Source organism: Pocillopora verrucosa, chromosome 3 (genome assembly GCF_036669915.1).
Source record: "Pocillopora verrucosa isolate sample1 chromosome 3, ASM3666991v2, whole genome shotgun sequence".
Lineage (NCBI taxonomy): Eukaryota > Metazoa > Cnidaria > Anthozoa > Scleractinia > Pocilloporidae > Pocillopora > Pocillopora verrucosa.
Window position 1 is genome coordinate 6,889,361 of NC_089314.1, and position 26,957 is coordinate 6,916,317.

Below are 26,957 nucleotides of genomic sequence, written 5' to 3' on the forward strand. Positions count from 1 at the left end.
AATCTTACCTTAATAATCATCTTTTAATAAAATTCGGAGAAGGATATACAAGTCAAAACAAATAATAAGAATTAACAGTCGCATTTCAGAGACAGGATTCTGCTGCCTTTGTTTTATTAGAGAATGGATGAAATTTCTTTGATAATTTGAGTCTTTTTGTTACTCCGACTGAGCCGAATAAATTGGGTTTATAATGATTTTCGCCGGAGTTTGGCTCCACACCAAATGGAACTGACGTCTGGGTTATAGTCTTGCCAAAACCTTTGATTTTGTCATAAAACCAGAAATTATGCGGTACATCCTCTGGTTTGCTTTGATAAAAGATGCAGCTTATTTTTCATTCATTCAAAATTTATAAAGTTTTGTGGTTGTCGCAGAAACCGGCAAATACAGATTATCATTAACAGTCTATTTAAAGTAATCTAAAAAAATACCGTCTGATTAATTGATAAAGCCAGCTGCTTTAAGGCTGCAAGGGAAATTTTAGTAGATTTCTAGGCTTTTCAAACCAACCATTCATCTTCCCGGCTATGGCGTTCCTCAGTTTTGTTTTCATTTTCGCATTTATTCTGGTTTCTACCATCACTCAATATGGTCGGTCCTCTCAACCTGGCGGTTTGCTCCGATCGGGAAACCGAGAATTGATGTATGGAAACTTTATGGCTGTTCTTCAAAAACATCTTTCGACATCAGTAATCGCATCTTTTCTCATTAACGACAAATATCATTGCCCGTTCAAATGCATAGCTACAAGTGAATGCTTTTCGTATAACCTGGCAGCATATCCAGATAATGGTTGGTACATTTGTGAACTGCTGGACACGGACATGTACAGAGCCGGAACGGAACTGAAGGCGAATGTTTCTTTTCACCATTTTAGTCCAGTGGTAAGTTGTAGTTCATCTGCCATTCAGCGACTTGCAAATGTTTGTAGTGACTGGAAATTCTCGTGACATCTTAAATTGCTGCACTCTTAAATGTGAAACCAGCAAAACCTTACATGCAGCATTTGAGAAAGAAACACGGGTTAGTCTATGAACTAGTTAAGCCAACATTGGACTACGGGCGAAACTTTAGAGCTTCAGAGGAGATAGCGTAGTGTAGATATCTATTCAAAGTAGTTGTCAGCGATTTCAAAACTTCATCAACAATTTTGTAGATCAGGTCTTAATTTACATACACACACACAAAAAGAAGAAAAAGGGAAGAAAGATGCAGTTGTACTTCTCCTGAAAAAAAGTGAAGTTTGTTGAAAGAGGCCCCATAGAGTTTTTGCTCAGTGTAGGCGCGCGCGCCAACGTTATGTTTTTCTACAAAATTTTTGTTTCACTTTTCAAGGTCATCAAGAGCCATCAAAAGGCAACGAGCAAGGTTAGGACTATCGTTTTTTGTGGCAAATATTATCAAAATGATTTTCGTTTTTAAGCTAAGGATCCACAAAGGGAGGCGCTCGCCAGCAATAATTTTGCTGTGCCTTTGATTTTTTCTTCAATTACCTTCGGTGAAATCTATCAAAATTTTTGACAATTTGTGAAAATTGTTCTGCCGATCATTTAAAAGCCGAAAAAAATATAGGGGTTACAAACGCAGTTCCCTCACTTTTTGTAATTTTGTGTTTTCTTCCTCTATCTCAAATTTGGTCTTATGAATTTTTTTCTATGAACAGGCACTAGGAAGTGCACAAATATGTTTAACAGTCCGGCAAATCCTACTGAGGAAATTCCACCGAGGAATACGCGATAAATCTTACTCGAACGTAATGAAATAGAATTTTGCCAAGATCGGTATCTGAGCATGCGTAGACTTTCAAATCTGTTGCCTTTTTTGGCAATCTTTCCCACGGTGTTTTATTTTTGGTTGAACTCTTTTTCAGGCGTAGAAGGTCTATAAATAATATATAGATTTAGCCAACCCTAAAAGCGGAGCTCGCATTTTTTTTCCCGCACGTCTCAAGGGCACAACGCCTTGCCCTGGTCAAGACTAGAACCCGACTCGGAGCCCAGTGCACTGACCACTGGACTATTGAACACAGCCGTGGCGTTGGCGTGCCCGCGGTACAGTTGACCATGCATGTTAATAGTAGCACCTTGTACGGTCGTACGGTCGTACGGTCGTACATCCAAATTTTTTCGGCTTGATGTGTTACTACTATTTTGTATAATTATGGGGCTACGCTCTGCGAGCTCCGCTATTACGCGTGCAGTTGCTGGAAACCTTAGATTTCATTACATAAAAACGATATTGTGTTAAACTGTTTTTAACACACCTCCTCAGATAACAATCGAGCATGCGTAGACTTTCGAATCTGTCGCCTTTTAGCAATCTTTCCCACGGTGTTTTCTTTTTGGTTGACCTCTTTTTCAGGCGTAGAAGGCCTATGAATATTACGGTTGTATTTGCTGGAAACCCTAGATTCCAATATGTAAATACTGTATTGTGTTAAATTGTTCTTAACACACCTTCTGCCATGTTCGCAGCCAGATCTCGCGCGGTCAAAAGGTTAAAAAGAACTGAGGTGACCGACTTAATTGGATATCTCTATCTAGTAGGTGTTAGTCACTTAAAATCTTCATTAACTTTTTGCACAATGCGCGTATTGTATAAGTTTAAGTTCCTTATCTCTGGTAATCGTGGTGTGATATGTCTGAGCATCAAAAATAAATTAATGTCTTTCTGTACATGAAAAAAGTAAAGTTGAGCAAGCATCAGCACTTCGTTATAAGCTGATCATGTGGAAATCATCATAAACCGAAAGAATATCATATGTATTTTCATAATGTCTTTTTCGACCACTGATCGCTGTTATTTGTTAATTAAGAAAGGTTCGAATCATCATGAGATGAGGAGAATTTAACAGATACAAGAAAATTAATGACATTTCAGTTGAGCTGCAGCTAAAGAAATTACAGAAAAGAAGGCTGACGCTTCGGGAAATGAACTCGTGCTTCCCATGAACTAGTTGGGTGCTTCTACCAACTGAGATACGAAGCCTCATATTGAGAGGCGAGGTGTTAGTCTTCCGTGAGAAATCATCATCATCCCTTTGCATGTTAGCTCCACGCAGGCTTGTGTTGGACGTAATCGTCGCCGTTTTGTCGTGATACTACCAACTGAGATACGAAGCCTAGTGTTGAGAAAGGGGCGTTAGTCTTAAATGGTAAATCACTAGTATCCCTTCGTATTTCAGCTCCACTGACTGATATGAACCACGGCTTGTGTTGGACGTAATCGTCGCGGTTTAGTCGCATAAACGAGATACTTCCGACTGAGATACGAAGCCTCGTGTTGAGACAGGGGCGTTTGTCTTAAACGATAGATCACCATCATCCCTTCGTATTTTAGCTCCACCCCCTAATATGAACCACAGCTTGTGTTGGACGTAATCGTCGCAGTGTTATCGTTTTAAGTGGCTCTAATGAGAATGAACGATTTTCTTGTTCTTAGTCTCCCTGCTCAAGTGGGCCATGTCAGAACAACGGAACTTGTGTACCACTGTATCTAACAAATGGCTATATTTGTCGCTGTACGAGATCGTACAAAGGAAACCATTGTGAAAAGAGTAAGCGTAACTTTCTCTTCTTATCATTTAAATTGTTGTTTCATCTCCACCACGACAAGTGATGCAGCCGGAGTAAATCTTCAGCTCCAAGTAACTCGATTAGTCTTCGGATTGCCGATTGAAGAGTTAAAATAGCTGAACCTTCTTTATCCTGTTATTTTTTCAAATTTTTATATCATCAGTCATAATCACAGAAAGTCTACAAATATGATTCTTTCGTTGGCGCTTTCACAATTCCTTTTGTCACCGAAGGCTTCACGAGGCCTTCTTTGGTAGGGATCGTTGCGTGGCTTAAAAAAAAAACAGCAGCGAAGGAGATTATCAGAGTTTCCGGATTCAAGCTTCTAGACCAGTCACAGGGCAAAGTAAGGCAACATTAACGCCATCGGGGATCATTTTCAATACTCAATTGAATACTTCATACAAGACAATCGCTCATATGAAGAAAGACTCGATAAAAATCATAAAGATACGATTAAGTTATTTGAAGATTATAAATGATTTTGAATGTTTTATTGTTTTATTAACCGTTGTCTTCATCCGTTTAATAGCAGTCGATCACAACTGCAGTTGTTTATCAGGGCCAGAGGGGAAACAAATGTGCGACATAGGTAAGTCAATGTACATTCCTATCACAAATATTCTTCGTACGATATGCTCAACTAATAAGCGAAAAAGTAAACCCTTCCCATTGATTAGTGCTGCTCTAACACAACCATACTTGCAAAGTTCTAGTGACAACACCGTGCTTTTATTCCAAGAAATTACAGCTCTAAGTGAGAACAGCTAAAGCCACATTGAGATACACTATTAACGGAACTTAGTGACAGGTTCCACCACGTGTGTTGTAGTGTGTTTCTCTTCATGACCACCCCGCATAAAGTTATCATATTAAAGTGATTCCTCAGTATTGCACTGCGCATCCTGAACTCCTCATAATATCGTGCAATACGGGAAATGAGTGGGCGCGCATTCCGAGAACATAGTATTATTTTTCCCATCGATGGGCGAAGAGAACAGGCACGATGGTGTTTTGCTCTTGAACGAGCACGGTGGCCTATGTGTTTTATTAATGGATTTCGGTATACAAATTATTCCATTGAATCAAAAAAAATAATGATCAAAGAATTATCGGAAAAAAAGATAGAGCAATAAGCGTGCACGAAGCCCGGTACTCGAGGATGAAAATTATGACCTTGAAAGCGAGGACTTGAGGAACGTTTTGAGTCGATGTCACTAAAAATTGAGTGATTTTTCCTTAAATTGTATATTTCATCGTTACTTACGCTATAGACTTTTTACCTATCAGGTGTTTTTTCAACCTTTGCCTCCGACTACCGCAAAATGTACGATGAACCGATGAAATAACGTTAGTATTAGTATCAGTGCAGGCATAAATTGGGTAAGATTTGCCAATCACAACTAGTTGGCAGGCTCGGTAACCTGTCTTTTTTATTGTTGTTCTCGAAATATAGATTTCTGGAGAACATTCAAGAAAAGCTTCACAAACTATGGTTCGATAACTGCTATTTCTGAGGAATCACCTTAATGCGGAAGCTATTATTTTTACTCAGGATTTCGTGAGATTCTTTGACAATTCTGTAAAAAGAAGGGAAGGGAGAGCAGTTTCACTGGTTAAGCACCCAAGTTATTCCACTAAATTAGCGGTGAATGCTTTGTTAAACATGAAAGCCATTTTAGACCGTCTAAAGGGTTTTTGCAAAATCTCTCTTGAAAATAACTTTCGTACCAATAACGACCGAATTTTAAGTATTTTCAAGTGCAAAAGGATAATGTTTCTACTTCGTAAAAAATCATTCATTTTAGGCGCAAATTGTAGATGCATCTATAATTTTAAAAAAGCCGTACGTTGATTTAGAAGCAAGCTCTTCTTAAACTCAGAAAAGTGAGTTTTATGAAGCCTAGTGGGCCATTTTGGCCCTTCTTTTGTAATTTAGAGCTCTTCAAAGCGAGGTCGCGTTCACATTTGCCGCTTTATCGCTTATGAATAATTAATGATGTCCACGCATTCTGCCCGATGCACTTTCAACTCTTTCTTATAGGATACTTACTCGTATTTCCTGCGCCGCGTTCCATTGAAAACTATGCCATGAAATATCCAGCCATACCATCGGACCTCAGCCAGTTATCACTGTGTTTTTTTGTAAAAGTTGTTGCAGATCAAGAACTGCAATCTATCTTCAGCTATGCCAAACTCGATGACAATGATATTTATGCCGAGGGTTCTCCAACTGAGACTGCTTTCGGCATCAATGACGAACATGCCAGGTAATTCTTATTTGATTTTTTGAAAATCGGGTCAATAAGGAAAGTTAATTCAACCTTTTTCAGCGATTTGTTATTACCATGACCATCCTCCAATGTGGTCACCATGTGGCACCTTTTGTTCTTTCCTGACGCTGTGAATTACAGAATTACGATTAAGCTTCCAAAGCATTGACAAGTTTTACGAGCATATACAAATGAGTCTATTAATTGTCCATAGATAAAATTTAAGATGCTATTTTAAAAATGAAGAAATCTACTATCTAATTTTCTTTTAAAGCTATCTTGGATTTCTCGTTTTTCACTTTGTTTAGGAATTAAGACCGGTGTAAGCAAAACTGTTCCGGTAGTTATCTGTTTTAACAACCGGTGAGGTTAGATTACATACCGATCTCCCGATATTACTCGGGAAGACATCGTTAAAAGTAGTTAGGGTCGTACTATTTATAATTTTAAACATTCCGTGAGAGCTTTTATTTTGTTTCTCCTCTCCTTAAAATTGGACCAAAAGAGTTTATTCAAACATTATTATTTCTTTGTAGGTGGGGAGGGAGGCTGGGTGAACGCGTGGGTGGGTGGGTGGGTGAAAGGGTGTACGGCTGATACTGGAACGAATGAAGCGATGGGTGATTAGGAAAGAAACAAACTGAGCAGTGAATGAAGAAAATATGAATCACTCATTTCATGAATATGAATTTTCTTTAGTTTCAATGCTTTGGTCTATGATGGTGCCTGGCATCATTTGTGTTTCACTTGGGAAAACACTTATGGTGAACTCAAACTGTACAAAAACGGTAAATTTGAAGGCCAGCATAGGGGTCTTGAAGTGGGATATACAGTCCGATCTGGAGGCCATTTAGTGCTCGGGCAAGATCAAGACACCTTTGGAGGAGGTTTTCAACTGGAGAACACACTGAATGCCCAACTGGCTGAGGTCAACATGTGGGACCGGGTTCTGTCCGAAAGCGAAATTGCTGCTCAGTACACAAACTGCAGGATACCAAGTGGTCCCGTCGTCGCCTGGTCCGAATTAAAAACGCTAACCCATGGCAGTGTGATTGTCAAACATTGAAGAACCATCGAATCGATGAACGAGACACTCAGAAGTTTGACATGCCTAGAGTGGTATTCATTTTCATAGTGTCATTGAGGTGCAACTGGATTCTTGGTTAGATTTGCATCAAACATTCTCATGTTAGCGGATTACTAAGTCTGAGTATTCACTTTTGTTTTCGGAAGTTATCTATATTTTATGTCTTATTCACACAACTAAAATTCAGAAACTTAATGCTTGAGGTTCAAGCGTAAATTTTAAATCTCCTTACGGGTTTACTGAGTTAACAGAAAATCCCTTTGAAGTTATTATTTTCATTGCACAGGTCATAAATTTCAATTTTTTTGTATAATAGTTTCTTACTCAAGAACATTTACCTAGAATTCTGTTTCCTGTACTTCGCGTTTTGTTTGCACACGACAAATAATTAGGCACGCATGGGTTGATCAGTTGAGAAAAATTCGCAATTCATGTGTTCCTATTTTCAGGTCTTCTTGCGATTTTTTAACCACCAATAATCTAAAAATTACTCAAGAGAGAAAGACAAATTTTTAAGAATGAAGACCTCTACGGTTTTTATAGTCTCTTAGTTTGATCCTCTCTCATTTCACGAGATTTCGTCAATTTTAGAGCAATTAGATTTAGGGCTATGGGGTTGGTATCTTGAGGTGCCCTATGGACCCTCAAGAGTTTGTAAAGAAGATTCTTTTTTTTTAAAGCTGGAAAGTGTTTACGATTTAAAGGACAACAAATGAACTTTTTCTCTATTAGTCATTTGAATGTCTTTTTCGCCTTCTTCGACCCGATATGGTTTTTTTATTTTGCCCCACTTACCCCATCCATAGATTTGAGAATGGTCTTTCCTTTATAAATTGTTCCCTATGGACATTTATAGAAATTAAATTGGAATACCAGGTAAAGGTGTAAACGTTAAGTATGTACTGGAGCCTATTGGCCCACCCAGCCAAGGCTTATCCTGGTTTTCATGTAGCATGAAGCGACAAGGAGTATTATTACTGCTCCCTGGATAGGATGGTAGTCCATCGAAAGGCTACCCGTCGGTATTTCATCAGACTTCCCTAAAAATTATCTGTTACCCATCCATACTCCTGGTTGGAGAGAGGTAGTGTGACAGTGAAGTGTTTTGCCCAAGAAACAGATTAATATCGTTTTGATCTGGGGAAAAAGGATTACTTGGCGTGGGCTAAAACTTTGAAAGTTTATATAACCAAATCTTGTTCCTTGTGACAAGATTTTTGTAGTCCTAACAAGGAAACTAACTGCTTGAAGCCTCGAGGATGTTCTCAAAGCTTTAGAAAAGTATCCCTAACTTGAATGTTCATTATTTTAGAGAGAAAAACTCTGCAGATATAAAACAGATTGAGCTACGCAACGTTTAAGTCTGAAGGCTAGTTGTCTCAAAGCTTATTATCGTGCCACATATAAAGCGGCTTACTACTACGTATACGTTGATAGACTCTTGATATTGTAAATAATGTAAGGTTGTGAAATAAACGTGAAATTCAGAATTCCACTCAAATGGTGAACCGTCTGCATATCTTAACCTGAAGAGGTTTAAGGGGTTTGGAAGGAAATGAAATATGTTGATAAAAGAGGTGACGGCAAGAGCGGACCAAGGTATAGACGAGAGTGTACACGTGGGTGAAGAATGAGGGGTACCCTTGGGTAACGGTCTGGTAATACCGGCAGGGGTGAAAAGAAGGGATTAAAAGAGTTTCAGAAAAAGAATGATGTCAGAGATTCTCTTGTCTGAACAAGTATTTTATACTGAACAAAACTGAAAATTTTAGACTACGGTTTCGAGGTAGGGGGAGGAAATTAAACTAATGTTTCAGAAAACATACAGATTTTTACCTTTGCAATGAGAAATAATAAAATTTATTTCTTACCCCTCTTTTAGATTCCTAAGCGCAACCTAACCGTTCTAAAGTTGTCTTGAAATACTACGAAAATATTCGATAAAGAACGCCGTCATTTTTTGCAAACATCTGAAATACAGCCGCGTCACGAGTGGTTACGGCTATTTCTCAAAAACAATAAGTTATGTCAACTAGGTCTTTTTGTATGACACTTCCTTGTTTAATAAGATCGTCTAGAGATGTGATCATTTACGTCACGGGAAAGCGGCCAGGCCAGGATGCTGAGCAAGATTCAAAATGGTGACTTCTTTGTAGGAAAACTTTTAGCTGCAGCGATTTTCGATAGATTGAGTAAACTTCGGATTCTCATAACGCGGTCTCATGACGCGGTCAGCGAAATAACTAAAATATTCTTTTACACACCACCAGTCCTCTAGATGCATGTCTACTATTTTGTAGAAAATACCGCTGATCGTTACAGCAACAGCCTTCTTCTGCGACAGGTCCTCATTATTAGCGCTTCGGCACAAGAGTTTTGTTGCTCGCGGTAAAGTATGAGGCCTTGCTCTACGCGAGCGTGTGTGAGGTCAACGACTAGTAGAATTTTGCACATACAACAACATTATTTGCTCTTGACTTCTAAACGTTATAATTGATTCGAGCTACGGCATCACGGCTTCATCACATTTCAGTAACACTCGATAGAAATCTTGAGCTCATAGTCTAATTTTTCAATATATATATATTTTTTCCAATTCATTAATTTTTCCTTTTTTAAACGTTAACCATCAACAAGACACCTTCTTCCCTACCCTAATCCCGCGATGAAGTTCCCGCCCTTCCGGGACTTCAAGAAAACAAGGCGGTTAGTTGTCAGCGGTCTTTTTGTAAAGCATGCGCAGTGACCATGACAACTTTCAATAATTTACCGTCAGATGGCACATAAGTTTCAAATCCTGGGGATTATATAGATACATGTTTTGAAATGATGGGATGGAAAATATCAGCGACGAGGAAGCGAGAGCACTGGCCGCAAACTTGATAACGAAAATGCAAAAGTCCATTCTGACACCAGATGATGATGTCAGAAACTCCTCTGTCGTCACAACTTCTTTCGGATCAAACGTTAAGCCAATTCATGCAAATCACGAAGTTTGTGAACAAAATTGTCAAGTCGAAGAGTTTAATTCTCGTCATCGAGGAACTTGCCATCAAGATCCAAACATTTCTTTGAGTTTTCAGAAGTTTGCAGTTAATGGAGGTAGTGGAGATGCTCTCGTGCAGAATGTCACGTCTTTCGAACGTTCGTCAAAACAATATAAATCGAAAGTTTGCCAGTCGAATGAATCACCTAGAGATGGAGGACCAGAGAAAGTCTTAAACGGAGAAACAAGTTCTAATAGTTCTCCAAGAGTGAACGTTTCGTTTATTCGCCAAAAGCGTTTAGCTTTCTTCGACAACAGTCTTGGATCGAAGGGGAGGGAAGAAGATTTATTGCACGACAGTAACCGTAATGTTTTGACCAATATTAATGGCAACAACTCGCCCGAGTTAGAAGCTCGTACGTGTAGTTCCTCAAGTACAAAGCAGTTTGATTTGACTTCAAAGTACAACAGTTACGAGAAACAGGATTCATTCGATGGGATGTATCAGTCGAGATCGTCAGAAACGCCTTTCTCGTTACCTCCTGACAAGGGTACCAGCATGCCTTACCCATATAAGTCACCTCCAGTGACAGGAGTGGATCGTGATGAAGAAGACATTAGACTGGAGTTATGGGGCTTAAAAGAGGCTGTGCATTCTGGAGAGCTTGATATAAACGCATATCTCAGGAAGCCAGCGTGGAAAGATGACTGCCTTTCAAGCTCATTTGCAGGAAAATATAATACGGAGAAAAATTATAATTATTTGCACTCTGGTGGTAAAGTATCAAGCTGTGAGAGAAGTAAACCTATCAAAATTTCCAAAAGTCCCCGCAAAAATCAATATCTACGTTATACTGAGGATGATCATGGTGGCAAATTTGGGAATGAATTAAATGCTGTTGACAGTGGATATTATTCAGAAGAACACAGAGTGTATTACAATCCTGGACAAATTTCTCATGGAGAACATGTCTCAAATGGATTTAGTTGTACTGAGCCACAGATAAATGGCCCACTCTATTATGGTTTTGAAACTTCTGATTCTGAGAGTAGTTTGTTAAGTTTTGGCTCCAAGTGTGATGATGTTCATTACCGTAAAGTTGTCAAAAAGCAAGATCCTCTTGTTAGGGAACAAAGTTTACATGGAAGGCAGCCACAAAATGGTCACAAGAAACAAGAGAGAAAAGCCAAGCCTAAGAGAGGCAAAGACAAAATTCTTGTGGAACTGACTGAGTTTATCAAAGAATCAGGAACTCCAAAATATAGAAAGGATTCAAGAGAGGGTGGAAGATCATCTGATGTTACAAATGGAGAAAATGGATTAGACATAGGTTCACCAACTGCTTTGAAGAATGATTTAGTGGAGGAAGCCACTGTGACAAATTCAAATCATGTCCCGACAATGGAAAGCAAAGTTTGTGATGAAAGTGTGGCTGGTTTAAATGATCATCTCAACCAAAGTGACAGGATTAAAGAGCCTAGGGAAAATCCAGGAAATGTCATGGGAAAGATTTGTCCAAAGTGTGATGAAGTCAACAGCAGGGCTGCTAATTGGTGTATTGAGTGTGGTACAGCACTAATTTGTATACAAGCATCTTGTTTAACCACCCAACAGCAAAAGCACTTTGAAAAGCAATGTCTGGAGACCCAAGCCTTAATTACGGAAACTTTGAAGACACCAACAAACTTGTCTCACATTTTGCCAAATGATAAGGCTTTGAAAGATGAAAGCTCTTTGAATAATGACATATCCAGTCTTTCTCTGCAAGTCTCTCAAAGCACTAGTGATTTACAAGAGAGCAAGTACTCCTCTAGTCCACATGGCTACAAACGTCGCTGGATACGCTCCAGTATTGCTTGGAGCAGTTACCATTCAAAAGAACTTTCAAAAAGTCCCTCCTTTGTCAAAGAACAAGGCAACATGAAAGAGAGGAATAGAACAACTTCCTTTTCAGATCTTGTGTCATGTTCTGCAAATGAGAAAGTTGGCAAACATAAGAGACACGGTCGCAACAGATCTACAAGGCAAAGAACAGTGAGTTGTAGCTCATTTGGAGCTGAAGATGAAAGAAGAAGACCTGATCAAAGGTCACACACTAATTTGGTGAAAGACTTTCAGAGAGAAAAAAATCCCAGGACTTGTGTTGTGGAGAGGTGGAGTCCTTCTGTTGGGAAACAGAATGGAAGAACAAAGAAAGCACAACACAACATTGATGGGAAAATTCCTCTGGAAACCCAGTCATGTCCAAGCCTGCTGAAGGTGTGTAGTGTGTGTATGATATGTTTAAACTATTTGTTGATTTTAAATTTTTCTAAATCAAAGTAATCTTTATTTTTCATTGTTCAGGTGGCAATATTGAATATCTTGAGAGAAAATTATTGTTATTTGGTGGAAAAATTGTGGTAAAAGAAGAAGTCAGAATACATAATGTTCTTTGATATTGATCTAAAGATCCCTTTGCTGTATTAGTGGTTCAACTTCTAAATGAATGAATGAATTAAATGATTCTGTTTTTAGAGTGCAAGTGTTTCATCTCTAAACAATGAGTCAAAGCCTGCCATGTCACAAGCGGCCCAAGCTATTGTGCCACCTCTGAATCTACAAGGTAAGGATCTTTTTTTCTTTCACTCCTAGCCATGACCAAGACATAATTATTTACTCCTTACAAAATCCATACAAAATCAAGCAGGCAAGTGATGAGAATGTAGAAAAATGTCAATTAGGTGATACAATATATGATTTGATCTAATACCAAATTCTCCAAACTAAAAGTACAAGCAATGTACTGTACATGTGTATGGTAGGCAGTATGGAGAATTACTAAAGAGATATTGGGAGTGAAAGGGTTACTGACATGGTTTTTGTAGTGTTCTTGGGCAAGACTCTATTTAGTGGTGCCTCTCTCAACCCAGAAGGAGTACAAATGATGTCTAGGAACTCTCAAACAAACGTATTGATTTCAGGGTGGCTGGGAGGGGAGTGGGGGTAGAGGTAGAAGTAGGTGGGAGTAGGTGGGGGTAGGGGTAGGTGGGAGTAGGTGGGGGTAGGGGTAGGTGGGATTAGGTGGGGGTAGGGTTAGGTGGGAGTAGGTGGGGGATGGGTAACCCCACAATGAACAAGGAAGGGTGGACATAAGCAACAAAGCCTCTAGGAGTTAAAATGTAACATTTAAAAAAATGCATTTTTCTGCATGCAAGATACTTCTCCTTTTATTTAGTCTCCTCACTATTTGGAGGGGTATACAAATAGTTCAGCAGAGGAACCTCTTTTGGTATAATACATGTAAGGATGTGTTTTTAGGCTCATGGAAATGACAGCTATCTGTACATACCTGTACATGCATTACATGTAGTTAAGACTGTTAATTTTTGGGCATTGTAGATGTAAAGGCAATGAAGAACTAATGAGCAAGTACAGTATAAACATATGTAAAACATACTTTACATAAATGAAAACAACAACAGTGTGTTCCTTTCCTTTTTCAGATGTTGAAAGCTATGACAGGATTTTGACCCTGGTAAGTTGTTTAAGTTGTCATTTTGTCTGCATGTGTTTGTTTTTTTAATTTCGATTCCAGATGCACTGCCCTTGAAAATTATTGCACCTTACAGGTTGTAGTATACATGGATGTTTGGATCAGGATTGTTAATACATACATATACACATACACAATGGAACCCTGATTTTTTAGACCATTTTTTGGAGGTTGCTCAAGATTGAGGATGAAATTCTACAATGTAGTGTATGACTGGAAAGTGAGCTTGTCTTGGTTTGATTTTTTGGAAGTCTAGAGATGCTGATTGTCCTGGAAATAGGAATTGGGTAGTACTTGTAACATGCATGTGGGGCTTGTTTGATTCTGTTTTACCATGCAGCAATTGTTTCATTTTTCAGATTCGTTCTCAGCGAGACAGTGATCCAGTTCCTTACCTTTACCTTCCTGATGAGCTTGTGTTGTTGATTTTCTCTTTTTTACCACACAAAGACTTGGTATCTTGTTCACGAGTGTGCTGGCAGTTTTATCGAATCTCCATGGATGAATCTTTGTGTAAGAGCTGCTTTCATTCATGTTTTTGCCTCTATACTGCCACCAAAAGAATTGAAATTTCCTCTCTCAAAAGCTTTAGAATATTGCAAATGCTTTTTCTATGCACATCCTTGTGAAATGCACAGTTAATATACACAACAGTATTCAACTAGATTGAAATGTGTGATTAAATTTAGTATGTCTTGGATTTTAGGGAAAGTTATTGTGGTGAAAAAGAACAACAACATAACTGATGAATGGTTACATATTATTGGCCAGCGTCGACCCGTCAGTTTGACTATTTCTCAATGTCGTAGTGACAAAGTTACTGCTAAAGGCCTGAGAGATTTGTTCCGCAACTGCTGTGATTCATTAGAGGTACTTTCCTGACTTTTCTTTGTTAGTACTAAGGTGTAAATGTGAATTTGTCTGTTAATCATATTTCATTATTTTTGTGTTAGGGTGTTTCCTTTTAATATTGTGATTTTGTGTATACTAAAAAGTGGTCAGAATTGAAGGCGCATTCTGAATGGGCACTTGAACTCCCAACATCCTTTGGTCCTCACCTCTGAGCAACTTATGCCCAAAAATAGTGTAATTTGTTGCAGGAATTAACGAGTTAAAATCATCTTTCTGTACTATCTCATCTTACTGTTTTAGTATATACCAAAACAACTGCATGTGTATTTACCCCATTGTCAGTGGCCTGTGATGGATATTTACCTCAGCACTTTGCGGCTTGGTAAATAGCCACCACTAGTTATTCAGTGTAATTCTGGTAGCTCTTTACATGCCAATCTATAAACAGCTGTGCTGATGTACATGTTGCATTTTTCCAATTGAATAATGAATATCATAGTAATCCAGAATCTATGAAAGAACTGTCACTTTGGTTTTGGATTCCATAACAGTTCAAACTGTGAATGTACAGTAATAATAATTATGATTTAATTTATAATTTGTGGAGAGTGAGTTAATGATCCAGTGCACAGTAACAACAAATTTTCTTCATCTACCTTCAGGAGCTGAATTTCAGTCGGTGTGGTGGCAGTGAGTTGATTGGTGAGTCTATACTGCTGCATGTTGCTGCACGCTGTCAGTGGCTGAAGTCTGTTGATGCCAGCTGGAGCAATGTTAGTGACAATGGAGTCCAAGCATTGGCAGACAATGTAAAGAGGTGACTACAAAGTGCTCTGATAAAAAAAAAAATTATTTGTGCAGCTGTACCTACATGTGTACAGCTATAGTTCCTGTAGAATAAATATGAGTTTTTTCAGGGAACATATCCATGTACATGTAATTATTGTCTCTGTAATCAAAAAGCAAATACAAAAATTACCTTGATTGAAGATATCTTTATTAAGTAACTGACAGTAATTATTTACAAAATTTTCATTGGGTTTGCTGTAACTCAAACATGGTTGCAGCCCTTTGAAAAACATGTGAAAAATTTGGGAGAAATACATTGTATAGGGTTTTTAGTCAGAGTATACACACTGTACTTCTCAAGGGAGCTTTTTTCGAACCTGTGCATCATTAAAATTTTTCAACTTTTTAAATCTCTGTCAAACATTATCTTCAATTTATTTTCATTCTTTTTTGGTATACTTTTTTCGCATTTTCAAACTTTCATATATTTTTGATTACTGCTCCTTGTCACATAGAAGGTAACTTTGTATGTGGCCCTCACATTGCACATGGTTACATGTTAACCCTTTAACTCCCATGATCTAATTGTCAATTCTCCCTTCCAGCTACTGCATATTTCCCTTGAAATTAGTTACAACAAATTGGTGTTAGATCAAGATAACAACTTCTATCTTATAAGTTTGAGTATTCTTGTTACCTTTTTACTGGATACTGTATGGATATTATAGAGAGAAGTTAGTTGTTAATCACCTCTGGGAATTAAAGAGTTAAATGACGTGTACAAGTGGTATACCATTATCATTGTGTAGATAACTCATGATGTAAATTAATACAATGTTGCTACAGGTTGGAGTGTCTGTGCCTGAATGGCTGCCAAGCAGTTACAGATCAGTCTATAAAGTGTGTGGCAAACAAACACGGCAGTTGGTAAGTTCCCTGTGTGGCTCAATGTTAAGGGAGACATGTATTGAAGTTATGTTAATCAAATACCAGAAATCTTTTCAATCGGGCACCCATAAACCAAACAACAGGACATACAGTTGAATTTCCTTAATTTGACCCTTTAATTCCCATGAGTGACCAAGACAGAATTTTTCCCTACAACATTGATACAATATCAACCAGATAAGTGATGAGAATAAAGACGAGTATTAATTTGGAGATAATTAGTTGATCTGATGCTAAATTCTCTTAACTAACATTATAAGAATTGCATGGTTGACAGTAAGACGAATTACAAAATTGATCTGGGAGTTAAAAGGTTCAGCAGAGGAAATTGTACACGTACATGACTGAGTTGTAGTTTTGCATGTAATTTATTGATAGGGTGGTACAAGTTAACAGCGCGATCACAGAGTAAAGTAAAACGAAACTACATGTACCACACTGCTGTAGCTCTTTATTCATCGGAACGTGTGTTTATCCCCCCTTGCTCCAAATTTTACACCTGCTAAACCACTACATTTAAGTTGTGGGAAACTTAAACAGCTTTCAGTATTAGGAGAAAAATAATGTACATGTCCATTGCTTGATTGGGGCTTTTGCCGCATTACCCTAAGAGAAAAAGAGAACAAAAGAAAACGCTCACAAGGCAGAAAATCGACGACCTGCCATAAAGGAATAGTCCGGTTTTTTTCCACACGCTTCGTTTCTTAAGAGTGCAATTAACATGACAACCAATATCCAGCTCAAGGGTGTACCTGTAGTTCTTGCCATCCACTTTGATATGCACGGAGAACGTTAAAATTTGTGATTGTGATGGTATCTGTACATTTTCAGATGTAAACGCAACGTTAACCTTTTTTTTTTCTTTTTTCTTTTTCGGCAGCCTCAGAATTTTTGAAGTTTTTGGCTGTTTTAATATCACTACTGCAGGGATTAGGCTTCTTAGTCAGACTTGCAAGCATTTGCAGACATTGAACATTGGACAGTGCTACAAGGTACATGTATGAGTGTTACTTCTCCTTGCAAGGAACGATGTAGAACACTAACACAGTATGCATATTCTCTGTACTGTTCTCTGTGCATTTCCGAAGGTGCTGACTAGGAGAATTTGTTTAACAATCAAGGGCTTTTCCAGTTAGTGACCACCTCCTCCATTGTCGTGTCCTTGTTGTTTGATAATGGGATGATATTGTAAGGAGAAATTAGATGCTAATCATTCTTAGAAGGCAAAGAGTTAAAGCGCGGAAAAACGCGAGTTACCCGAGTCGCAGTTGTGTTTGGTTTGAGTCTGAGTGATTGGATATCGTCAGAGCTTTCTAGACCAATCCCTGAGAGTAATGAAATGAAACCAGTGCAGTCTTCCTTCAACGCTACTCGAAAACACTTATTTGGTAGTGAATGCTCTGCTGTCCATATGCTCCCGCTGTAGAATCTTATGCGACTAGCGTCCTACATTTTGCTATGATTTTGATTCAGGCAAACTATCAATGGATTCCAAAGGATCCACTCGACCTGTTTTGAAGTTAATACGTAGTAAATAAGCAAACTTCCTGTTTTGTGTTACTCATAATACTGAACATGTTTTGTTTCTTCCCAGATCACTGACTCTGCCATTGGCTCCTTGGTGTCCAGTCTTCCAGAACTAGAGAACCTTGATCTTCGAGGGTGTAAACATGTACGCTACAGTTCTTGACCTATTGCATCAGATTTTCTAATATTTTTGTTTATGTACATGCAGCTTTTACTTACATGTAGATGTAGGCTCAGAGCTATAAATATTTTTGTGTCATCGGATAATGTCCGACTTATGAAATCTTATCACATTCGGACAGTGTAGGGACATTTTTTCTATTAAAAGATCAGTGAATGAAAAGTGAGACTCGGTCTAAAAAAAAACGTGCTTTTTAATAACAACCAGTCATGTAAAAAAGAAAATAATAATAATGGTGATAAATGTCCACACACACACACAATTCTGTTATTCTAGCCGTTAAAACCGACGTCGTCGGACGTTCGTGTAGAATTATGTCCGTTGAAGGAGGAGAATATTATATTTATAGCTCTGCATAGTTAAATTGAACACTGAGTAAAATACTCAGTGTTCAAATGAATATGTAAAAGCTCAAAAATGTCACCGCTTGTTTATCGGATTGGTGCTTTTATCTTCTTTGGAGAATTTAAACGTTCCTGATTGTTTGTATCCAGGTACGCGATTCAGCTGTGAAGAAGATTGTCCGTCACTGTCCTTTAATAACCACACTTGCATTGGCTAACTGCCCTTTGATTACAGACGTGTCTTTGGCAGAGATCGCCACTAACCTTCCAAGAATAAGGTGAGGCACTCTACTAAGTAATAAGATTGAGTGGAGTCAAATAAGTACATGGATGTTTCATGGATAATAAGCCCTCAAGGGATCGCTCTCTGTAACAATACGTGTTTCGCTGACTTGAAATTTGCTGTTGGTACAATCCAGGTCGTGTTCTATACATTTATTATTTTCATTTGCCGCGTTTGATGAGGGTCAAATTGAAAGGGTTCTCTAAAACACAGCCTTCAATTATACTTGTGAGCATTAATCTGCAATAGAGCACACTCCGTGAAATCGTACAATTGTAAACCAGTTTAATTTGGTTTAAGCAACTGAGTTGATAATGTAAATTGGCCACCAGAGCAAGTAACGAAGGTCTAACGTTCGAAACGTCTGCCCTTGAAACTATTCACGGTGGCCAATTTACATGATCAACTCAGTTGCCAAACCAAATTACCAAGTGATACCTTCCATCACCGACGCAGCACCAAAGTTTCGTCAGAAACTTACCCCCTTTATTCATGTGTAAACCAATTTTTTTGGTTCAACAGGTCTCTTGATATATGCGGCTGTTCAAGAGTGAGTGACAAAGGTATCTGCGCTCTTTCAAAAAACTGCCACAAACTGGAATTATTAGACCTAACTTCTACTGGAGTGGGTCACAAGAGGTTGGTAGATGAACCTTTGACTCTAATACTCCCTTTGAGACACAATACACGACGCTTTCCTCGTGTGTTAGGTAGGAGAATTTTTTTTTTCATATCAAGATAACACTCAGTGGCTGATCAGGTTGTCGATTCTTATTAGTTGTTTACTCTACCGAAGTGTGATGGTGCGAGGATAAGTTACATGTACGTACGTTGTAGGAATTTAACGGTTTGGCGAGTCCTTGGAAATCGTTTTCTTGGGATTTTTTTTTTTTTATCAGTATAGCACCCTTTTTTCGCCCAGTTTTCTGCGGTAGAAAAGGTCATCTCCATTTGTTGGTTAGGACTTGGGGTTAAAAAAACAACAGACTCAATTCAGCCATTACAAGATCATGATATCGTGGGTGACATAGTGGAAACCACGTCAGTTGATCAGTTATTGTTGTGATCCCAGCGAGATCGCCCATCGATTTTACCTCTCTCTTGGGGTCGGTTCACTCGTTCATGTATGATCGCTAAAACGGCGTATTATTTTCCTAGTAACATCGGAAAACCGTACAACGTTACCAAGTCAACAAAAGTTAATCTCAGGGATGTTCTTAATTTTTTTTTCTCCTTCGGTCTATGAACGCCCTCTGCTGCTACAATCGGATAATTTTGTGATTAAAATTCATCCAGGGCGTGGTCGGTGTCGAAATTGCGTAAACAACCTCGCTGTCTCCCCCCCCCCCCCCCCCCCCCCCCCCTTATGGTAACGACTAAGTGACCACCGGTCCTCTGGTTTACAAAAAGAAAACTCGTTTGTTTTTGTTCATTTGTTTGACTTTTAGCGTCTTGTCACTCGCCAACTACTGTAGTCAGAGTTTGTGTAATTTGAAGCTGAGTTTCTGCACAGAAATTTCTGATAATACGGTGGTTCATCTTGCCAAACAATGCAAAAGGTAAGTGCGAGCATCAGTGGTTTGGTACATTTTCTTTTTACAGATATGTAACCAATTAATGTTTCGTGATATTTTATAAAGACTTCAACCACGGATTTAATTCAGGATGAGCCATTAGACTTACTATTCCCAGCGTTCTTTGTTTACTTATTTCCATGTCTGCTTGTCCATTTATTTGTATGTATGGTAGTTTTTCTTCAAATTCACTCGACCTCTGAAGAAGTCCTGAGAAGAATTTAAAAAATGGCTTTGTCCTATACTTGCAATGACTTAGTTTACCTTCTCCCTTTTTTCTCTCCTTAGATTAACTATGCTTCACTTGTATGGATGCAAACGAATACGTAACACATCGGAGCTCAGATTGCAATACCCAGCTCTTACGATTGAGTGTTAATGTGTGATGAAGTTTGAAACATTTTTTTCTCTTGAAAGGGGAGAGGAGGGGCGGTTGGGACACATGAAATTTAAAGGTGGCAACAGTACGGAAATTTTGGCGTTTCTGTTCATGCCATAATTTCAGAATCTTCGTTTCGTTTTTCGAGCCTTCCAGTGTAAATACACACAGTGCCAACCGTTGAACTAATGCCTCGACGCTGGTTTACATTTGTCTTTGATTACGAGTTCCGCCGGCGATCCTCCCCACAAGCCTCCAGACTATGCAACAGTGTGATCACGCAGCAGTCAAACGTCGGGCATGCCCAAATCAGTTAAGCTTTCGCTACCGCGCGGCCATTTCCGGAAAATTAAAAGAAAACAAAAAAAAAACAAAACAAAACAAAACAAAACACCAAAAAAACACCGGTTTCAAAACACAATTTGCGAAAAACAAATCAGCTTTTATGAAAATCTAGAAATATTAAAAAAAAAGGAAGGAAGAAAATTAAGGTTTTCGAACACGAAAGTTCCTTAATATCGGGGATCTTGTAGATTGACCATTTTTCGACAGAGCTTTATTAAAAGCGTTCTACGCATTTAAAAACCGTGGCTTGCTAACTCTTGAGGTTGTTTTTAACTCAATAATACAATATGGTTTTGATAGTCTTAGCGCAAGATGTTGGACCGCTTTTATTGTTCAACTTTTGCACATGCGTGGACATTTGGCCGCTATGGTGTTAGTATGCTCTAATATAAAATTGTTGTTCTCACAGAGGGAAGGAGGGACTACTTTGCACTGGTTATTCACTAGATATGTGAGAAATGTTAGAGGGAAACTGGAGAGTTTTTAAACTCCATCAATTTAACCAAAAAAAAAAAAAATGGACAGTGTCAGTTAGCTTAGGGATAAAATGTAAATATTCATTTAAAGTAAGGAAGTAAAAGCCGTGAATTATTAGAAAAAAGATTTGATTTCTGTGAAATTTGCTGGGTCATTGACGTCAACTGTATGGGGTTCAGTAACTCTTTGATGGAGATTAAGCCGAGCTTAGACTTGAATCAGTTGCTGATCATCACGGTACCAAAAAAATCTGTGCATTTAATGATTTGAAGTAATACTTTAACCCAGTGACAAATATTTTTCTGAAATCAATTTTCTTATTTTACTTTCGTCCCAAAGGATTTCGCGGTTTTTTCGTCAAGTCTTGGAGTCATTTCTGTGGAAAAGAAATAAATGAGTGTATCAGAAAAATTACTCTCAATGTTAAGTTTCACTGAGTACACTTATGTAAATTTAGAAAGATCTTGTAATAAAGGTAACTCTTTATTTTTGCCAATTTGTTTTAACTTCATTTTCTCTAAAACTTCGACTTTTTTTTATTGGTGGTGTAACGTCAACCCTTTAGAGTGAATAGCATCTAGTTTCTCCCCATAATATCACCCCTGAATCACATTGAGGTCATGAGAATGAAAGAAATGATCACCAACTAAAGAGGCTTTTGATCAGTAAACATATTCTCCTCATTAACATCTTAGGAAGTGTGTAAAGAACACTGCGGAAAATAAGCATAATGACATTAGGGCTTAAAGGGTGGAGCGCTCTTAACTACGGGTCTATTGTAAGCCTCGGTAGGAAGGTTTCTCTGCCCATCAGAATATCATGACGCCTTGCGCAACGTTAGTTAGCGTGAGATCTTCAAGGGGTCTAGCAATCATAATTAGTGCCAGACTCCCGGAGAACCTCTTCTCGAAACGTTTCTATATCGGAGAAATGCGCGTTCTGCTCACAAGCTGATTAGATGGGTCTGGGCTCGAGATCTGGCCAGGTTATGTGTTGTGCTCCTGGGCAAAACACCTTGCTCTTACAGTGCGGTTCTCAACCCAGAAGGTCAGCGGCGAACTGTTAGGAGAGCGTGACGAAATGTTGGGAAAGAGATGTAGAGACTTTGTCTCAGACCGTTGTAATAGACTCAAAGAAAATATTCGATATGGTTAGGGAATATAAGCAGTTTATAATATCTTGAGTAGCCTTGTTCTTTGCCGTTTTTTTTTTCCTTGATTAAACAAATTGGTGAATAAACGATGACGATCGTTTCCTTCTCAAAATTAATTTGGATGTGTTCTCCGGTAGAAAGTACTCTACATACTTGGGAAAGAAGCGTGTGTTTTGATGTTTGTATCAGCCCACGGTTGGTCGATTAAGATCAGGAAAATCCTCATTACGCTTACAACTCACCTATAACGTTCCTCTTTCTCCTCCAACCCGCAACCCCTCCACTCTTACTTGCCGCCCTTTCTTCTATTCGGTGTTCTCTCGCTTGTTCTCTTGTTTCCTCGAAATTTGCATTTGTTGTGTGATGAGTGATGAAGTAGAAGCCGATCAGCGAAAGAGCGAATGTAGTTATACAAAGCTGCATCTGCAAACAATTGGATATCAGACAATTCAAAAGAATTTTTTTTCGCTTCTACACTCACACGTTTTTTATGACAGAGCGGCAAAGATACTTGCCAAGGATTCCTATTGCGTGAAACTTGCAGAAAAGGATTTCACCTCCTAAAAACCTTAACAAGTCTCGATCAATTTATCTGTAGGAAAAGGTTTTTCGGCCGAGAGCAATTGTGCAAGATGGTAGAAATTGGAGAAAAAAAGATACCGGCCCCTCGTGAATGCCCCCTTTCTCAGAGTTCACGCGGCGCCGGAATATTTTTACCGTTGTCTGTTGACTCTTGTAACGATTTCTCGCCGAAAGAAGCGGCTCGCATTTATGGTCTAGAAAATGTCGCCCTCCGCAAATTTTTTTTTCTCTGGATACGTACCTATTTTTCTGTCTGAAATCTGATATTACACTAAAAGCAAAGCAATCGTTGTTCTCAAAAAAAAAAAAAGAAAGAAAAGAACCACAAACATAAGTGCGGGGGAGCGGTAATTTCCAAAATTTTAAAAGCTATGCTAATCTATCTAGATTTAGAAACTGTCTTTAGCATCTAATTTGCTTTAAAGTTCGTAAAGAATCTTTTTGCTTTATATCGTTACTTTTCTCTCTAAAGTGAAAAATCAAAACTGTTAATATTTAGATCACAGCTGATTCTGAGGTGCTCCTTAAAATCTTTTCAAGAACAAATTTCGGATAAAGAATAGAATAGGTTTGTGATGGAACGACTTAAGTTAGTACATTTTGCGTGGCTTTCCTATATGATTTTCAGGCACAGGGATGGTTTTAATTTCAAGCAGGATTTCAACGTTCTTGCATAATCTTATCAAATCTAACTTTTGCATGAGGCCGTAACTTTCCTTTAGTTTTCCACTGTCCGATCTACTGTCTTGGTGAAATATAAAAGTGACGAACGGGAATTCTGAGAAATTATCACATCAGGTTGGAGTACACCCTCAGTATCGTTGTCTAAATGGTTTTGTATGCCAAATTAGTTCAAATTCATTTTACTTCGTTTTGGTTTAAACAAAAAAATTCAAAACAAATTAAATCAAGCTATCTGCATAATATCCAAGACTATTTCAAAACTACTGTAGGTTTTAGATTATAGGATTATCCGAGGAAAAATATCATTTGGTTACCTCTTATTCAAAACAAAATGCCGCCAATTCACTTTAAAAGTACCTTGCAGGGAAGAACATTGGGAAACACTGAATCATCTCACTGAGGGAAAGATTTAATCTTACTCTGCTACATTTGCAACGTTTACAAATCATCATTCATTCCATCCACGGACCGGTAAAAGCCGATCAGTCACTAGTTGAAGTTTCCGACGTAAAACTCTCGTCAACGCACCTCGATTGGCTAAGAGAAGTTTTGTTTTTGGCCCATATACGTCAGTGACTACCGTCATTACGAGTAATTATTAAGTCTGTAATCGTTCACGAATTCTTTTATTAAAGTAGAATTATTCCCCAATTTTAACCATGTGGCTGGCTTTCCTTTTAAATATTGCAATCATAGGGAAGTGATATGACTCGATGTTGTAACACTGAGCTCCTGAGCGCTAAGCGAATCATACGAATCGAAGGATCCCATTTTAATCAGCTTCTTCCCATGGTCTAAGTAAAAGGTTTCTTTATAGTAGAGGAAAAAAAACCTTTTTCCTGTCAGAAATTAAATACGTGAAATGTTTTCACTCGTTATTTGGTTTTTAATGTAGGATGTTTATTTACCAAATGACGAAATAAATTGATTTTATTATTAGAATGGCAATCAAGTTCGTCGTTTGTCTTCCAGAAGTGCTCATCTCAAGGGATAACCACTTATAATACATTTTTTTTTTCATCTTTGTAAGAAAGAAAATACAATTATACATCGAAGATGTAGCTCTTGAAAGAATCCCATGAATTAAAATCATATTTCGGAGATTTTTCTTCTTTCATCACATTTTCTTATCTTGACCTATTTTAATAAACTTTTTAACTCCCAAGATCTGATTGCCAATTCTCTCCACCAGCTGCTACATATTCTCCTTTAAATTGGTTACAAAAATTTGGTGCTGGATCAAGATAGCAGCTTCTACCTGATAAGTTCGAATATTCTCATCACCTGTTTGCTGAATAATGTACAGATATTATAGGGAGAAGTTTCATGTTAATCACTTCCGGGAGTTAAAGGGTTAAGCAAAACTAATAACCGTTTAGATGGTCTTCGCAGACTCAAGTCGTTTGACGTTATCTTTGGACAAAATTTTTAGTCTTTCCGGAATCTATCTCCTTTTTTTTCCCTTAATTTTCCTGGTTGTCAATGTTTTTGTTGTCCTTTCCCCTTACTTATGTCCGGTAAAGGCGGAACGAGCGGATCTGAGTTTCAAGACGTTCGTAACTTGATCTTCCATCTTCTCAAGTAATCAAAAATACTCAGTTTACTTCCTTTAAATATTGATTTCAGGTGTCAAACCAGCCGATTTCCATAACCATTCCATTTTGGTCTGTAAAATCTTAAAGACTACTTCCTCTCCCCCCCCCCCCCCATCTTCCACACCTCACAAAAGCTGCAAACCTTTGGACGGTTCAAACAAATTTGATTGTGTAAGACTGAAAAAGAGAGGAAGAATATTTCCTTGCTTTTAACGAATTGCGTGAAAGCTGCAAACAATGTAAGATAAGTGAAAGGAGTGGGCCTTCATTGGGTTAAACTGTCAGCCGTCAAGTTGCCTAAAATTTAATCGTCAACCGTTGGCAGCGATAATTGGACTTTTAATTTCGGGAGCCAGGTAATTTTTTCAAACTAATGAACAAGTATTGCTAGGGGTCCGAAGAATACGTTTCACTTCTCTTCGTCAATGAAAGACTGAATATGTCATAATTCGTAGCAAAAATCAGCGGCGTAGCCAAGATTTTTCAAAAGTGTGGCGGGGGGGGGGGGGGGCACACTATGTCAAACAGAGGGTACTCACTATACATGGCTTATACCGCTCCTCCTATCCCCCCCCCCCCCCATGCATCAGTGGGCTCGTATCAATGAGGTGTAAAGACCCATACCGACCAAATACAAGAGCCGCTGACATGATTACTTTGATATAAGACAAATTTTTAAAAAAGTGGGCTTTTCAACGATGGCTTTTGCGGTCAAGAAATCGTAATGGAGTTCTTATCACCTGAATATTGTAAAAGGCTTACAGAAAGGGAAGGTCACGTCTTGCCAATAATTATCAACCATGAAAGTTAACAGCCTCCACCCCCCTCCACCCTCCCCTCCACTTCTTCCCTCCACCCCCCCTCCCACTTCGGGAGATGTTTATCAAGGAGACTTCCTTATTCTTTAAGATCTTAAAGTCTTAAGTCTTAAATCTTTCCATATATTAGCCAAGTCTGGACGATATCTCCCCTCTCCTGTCCATCTTTTTTTCTCGTTCTAACTACGGGTACCAAGGGCACATGCAGAACTCAATGACACTTCCTGTTCGAGCTGCCATTAGTGAGTCCTAAATTTTGTCGCCAGTTAGATCCATAGAAGAATATTCGCCTCATAAATTTCCTTTAACTGAGGGATTTAACATTTCTAACGTACAATAATATATTTAGTAGAGGAAAAAAAAAACCTTTTTCCTGTCAGAAATTAAATACGTGAAATGTTTTCACTCGTTATTTGGTTTTTAATGTAGGATGTTTATTTACCAAATGACGAAATAAATTGATTTTATTATTGGAATGACAGTCAAGTTCGTCGTTTGTCTTCCAGAAGTGCTCATCTCAAGGGATAACCACTTATAATACATTTTTTTCCATCTTTGTAAGAAAGAAAATACAATTATACATCGAAGATGTAGCTCTTGAAAGAATCACAAGAATTAAAATCATATTTCGGAGATTTTTCTTCTTTCATCACATTTTCTTATCTTGACCTATTTTAATAAACTTTTTAACTCCCAAGATCTGATCGTCAATTCTCTCCACCAGCCGCTACATATTCTCCTTTAAATTGGTTACAAAAATTTGGTGCTAGATCAAGAGAGCAGCTTCTATCTGATAAGTTCGAATATTCTCATCACCTGTTTGCTGACTAATGTATGGATATTATAGGGAGAAGTTTCATGTTAATCACTTCCGAGAGTTAAAGGGTTAAGCAAAACTAGTAACCGTTTAGATGGTCTTCGCAGACTCAAGTCGTTTGACGTTATCTTTGGACAAAATTTTTAGTC

General features: G+C 38.3%; 2 protein-coding genes and 1 long non-coding RNA gene across 3 annotated transcripts; 2 read left to right on the plus strand and 1 right to left on the minus strand.

The window, feature by feature from the left end:
- Positions 1-516: 516 nt before the first annotated feature.
- On the plus strand, positions 517-6,917 carry LOC131777326 (C-reactive protein-like). The gene is made up of 5 exons (XM_066163442.1): positions 517-887; positions 3,445-3,559; positions 4,111-4,170; positions 5,623-5,848; positions 6,551-6,917. Exons 1-5 carry the CDS (start codon positions 531-533, stop codon positions 6,915-6,917), a joined length of 1,125 nt encoding a protein of 374 aa, XP_066019539.1. The 5' UTR covers positions 517-530.
- Positions 6,918-9,715: 2,798 nt separating this feature from the next.
- LOC131777371 (uncharacterized) lies at positions 9,716-21,655 on the plus strand. Its single transcript, XM_059093665.2, has 13 exons — positions 9,716-12,184; positions 12,443-12,530; positions 13,411-13,442; positions 13,820-13,973; positions 14,167-14,330; positions 14,975-15,129; positions 15,948-16,028; positions 16,930-17,041; positions 17,644-17,721; positions 18,252-18,379; positions 18,907-19,023; positions 19,833-19,943; positions 20,247-21,655. Exons 1-13 carry the CDS (start codon positions 9,773-9,775, stop codon positions 20,335-20,337), a joined length of 3,723 nt encoding a protein of 1,240 aa, XP_058949648.2. The 5' UTR covers positions 9,716-9,772; the 3' UTR covers positions 20,338-21,655.
- Positions 21,398-24,029, minus strand: LOC131777372 (uncharacterized). The gene is made up of 3 exons (XR_009339617.2): positions 23,893-24,029; positions 22,555-22,735; positions 21,398-21,535 (listed from the first exon to the last, which is right to left on the minus strand). It is a non-coding gene; the product is annotated as an uncharacterized lncRNA (long non-coding RNA).
- Between the last annotated feature and the right edge of the window lie 2,928 nt (positions 24,030-26,957).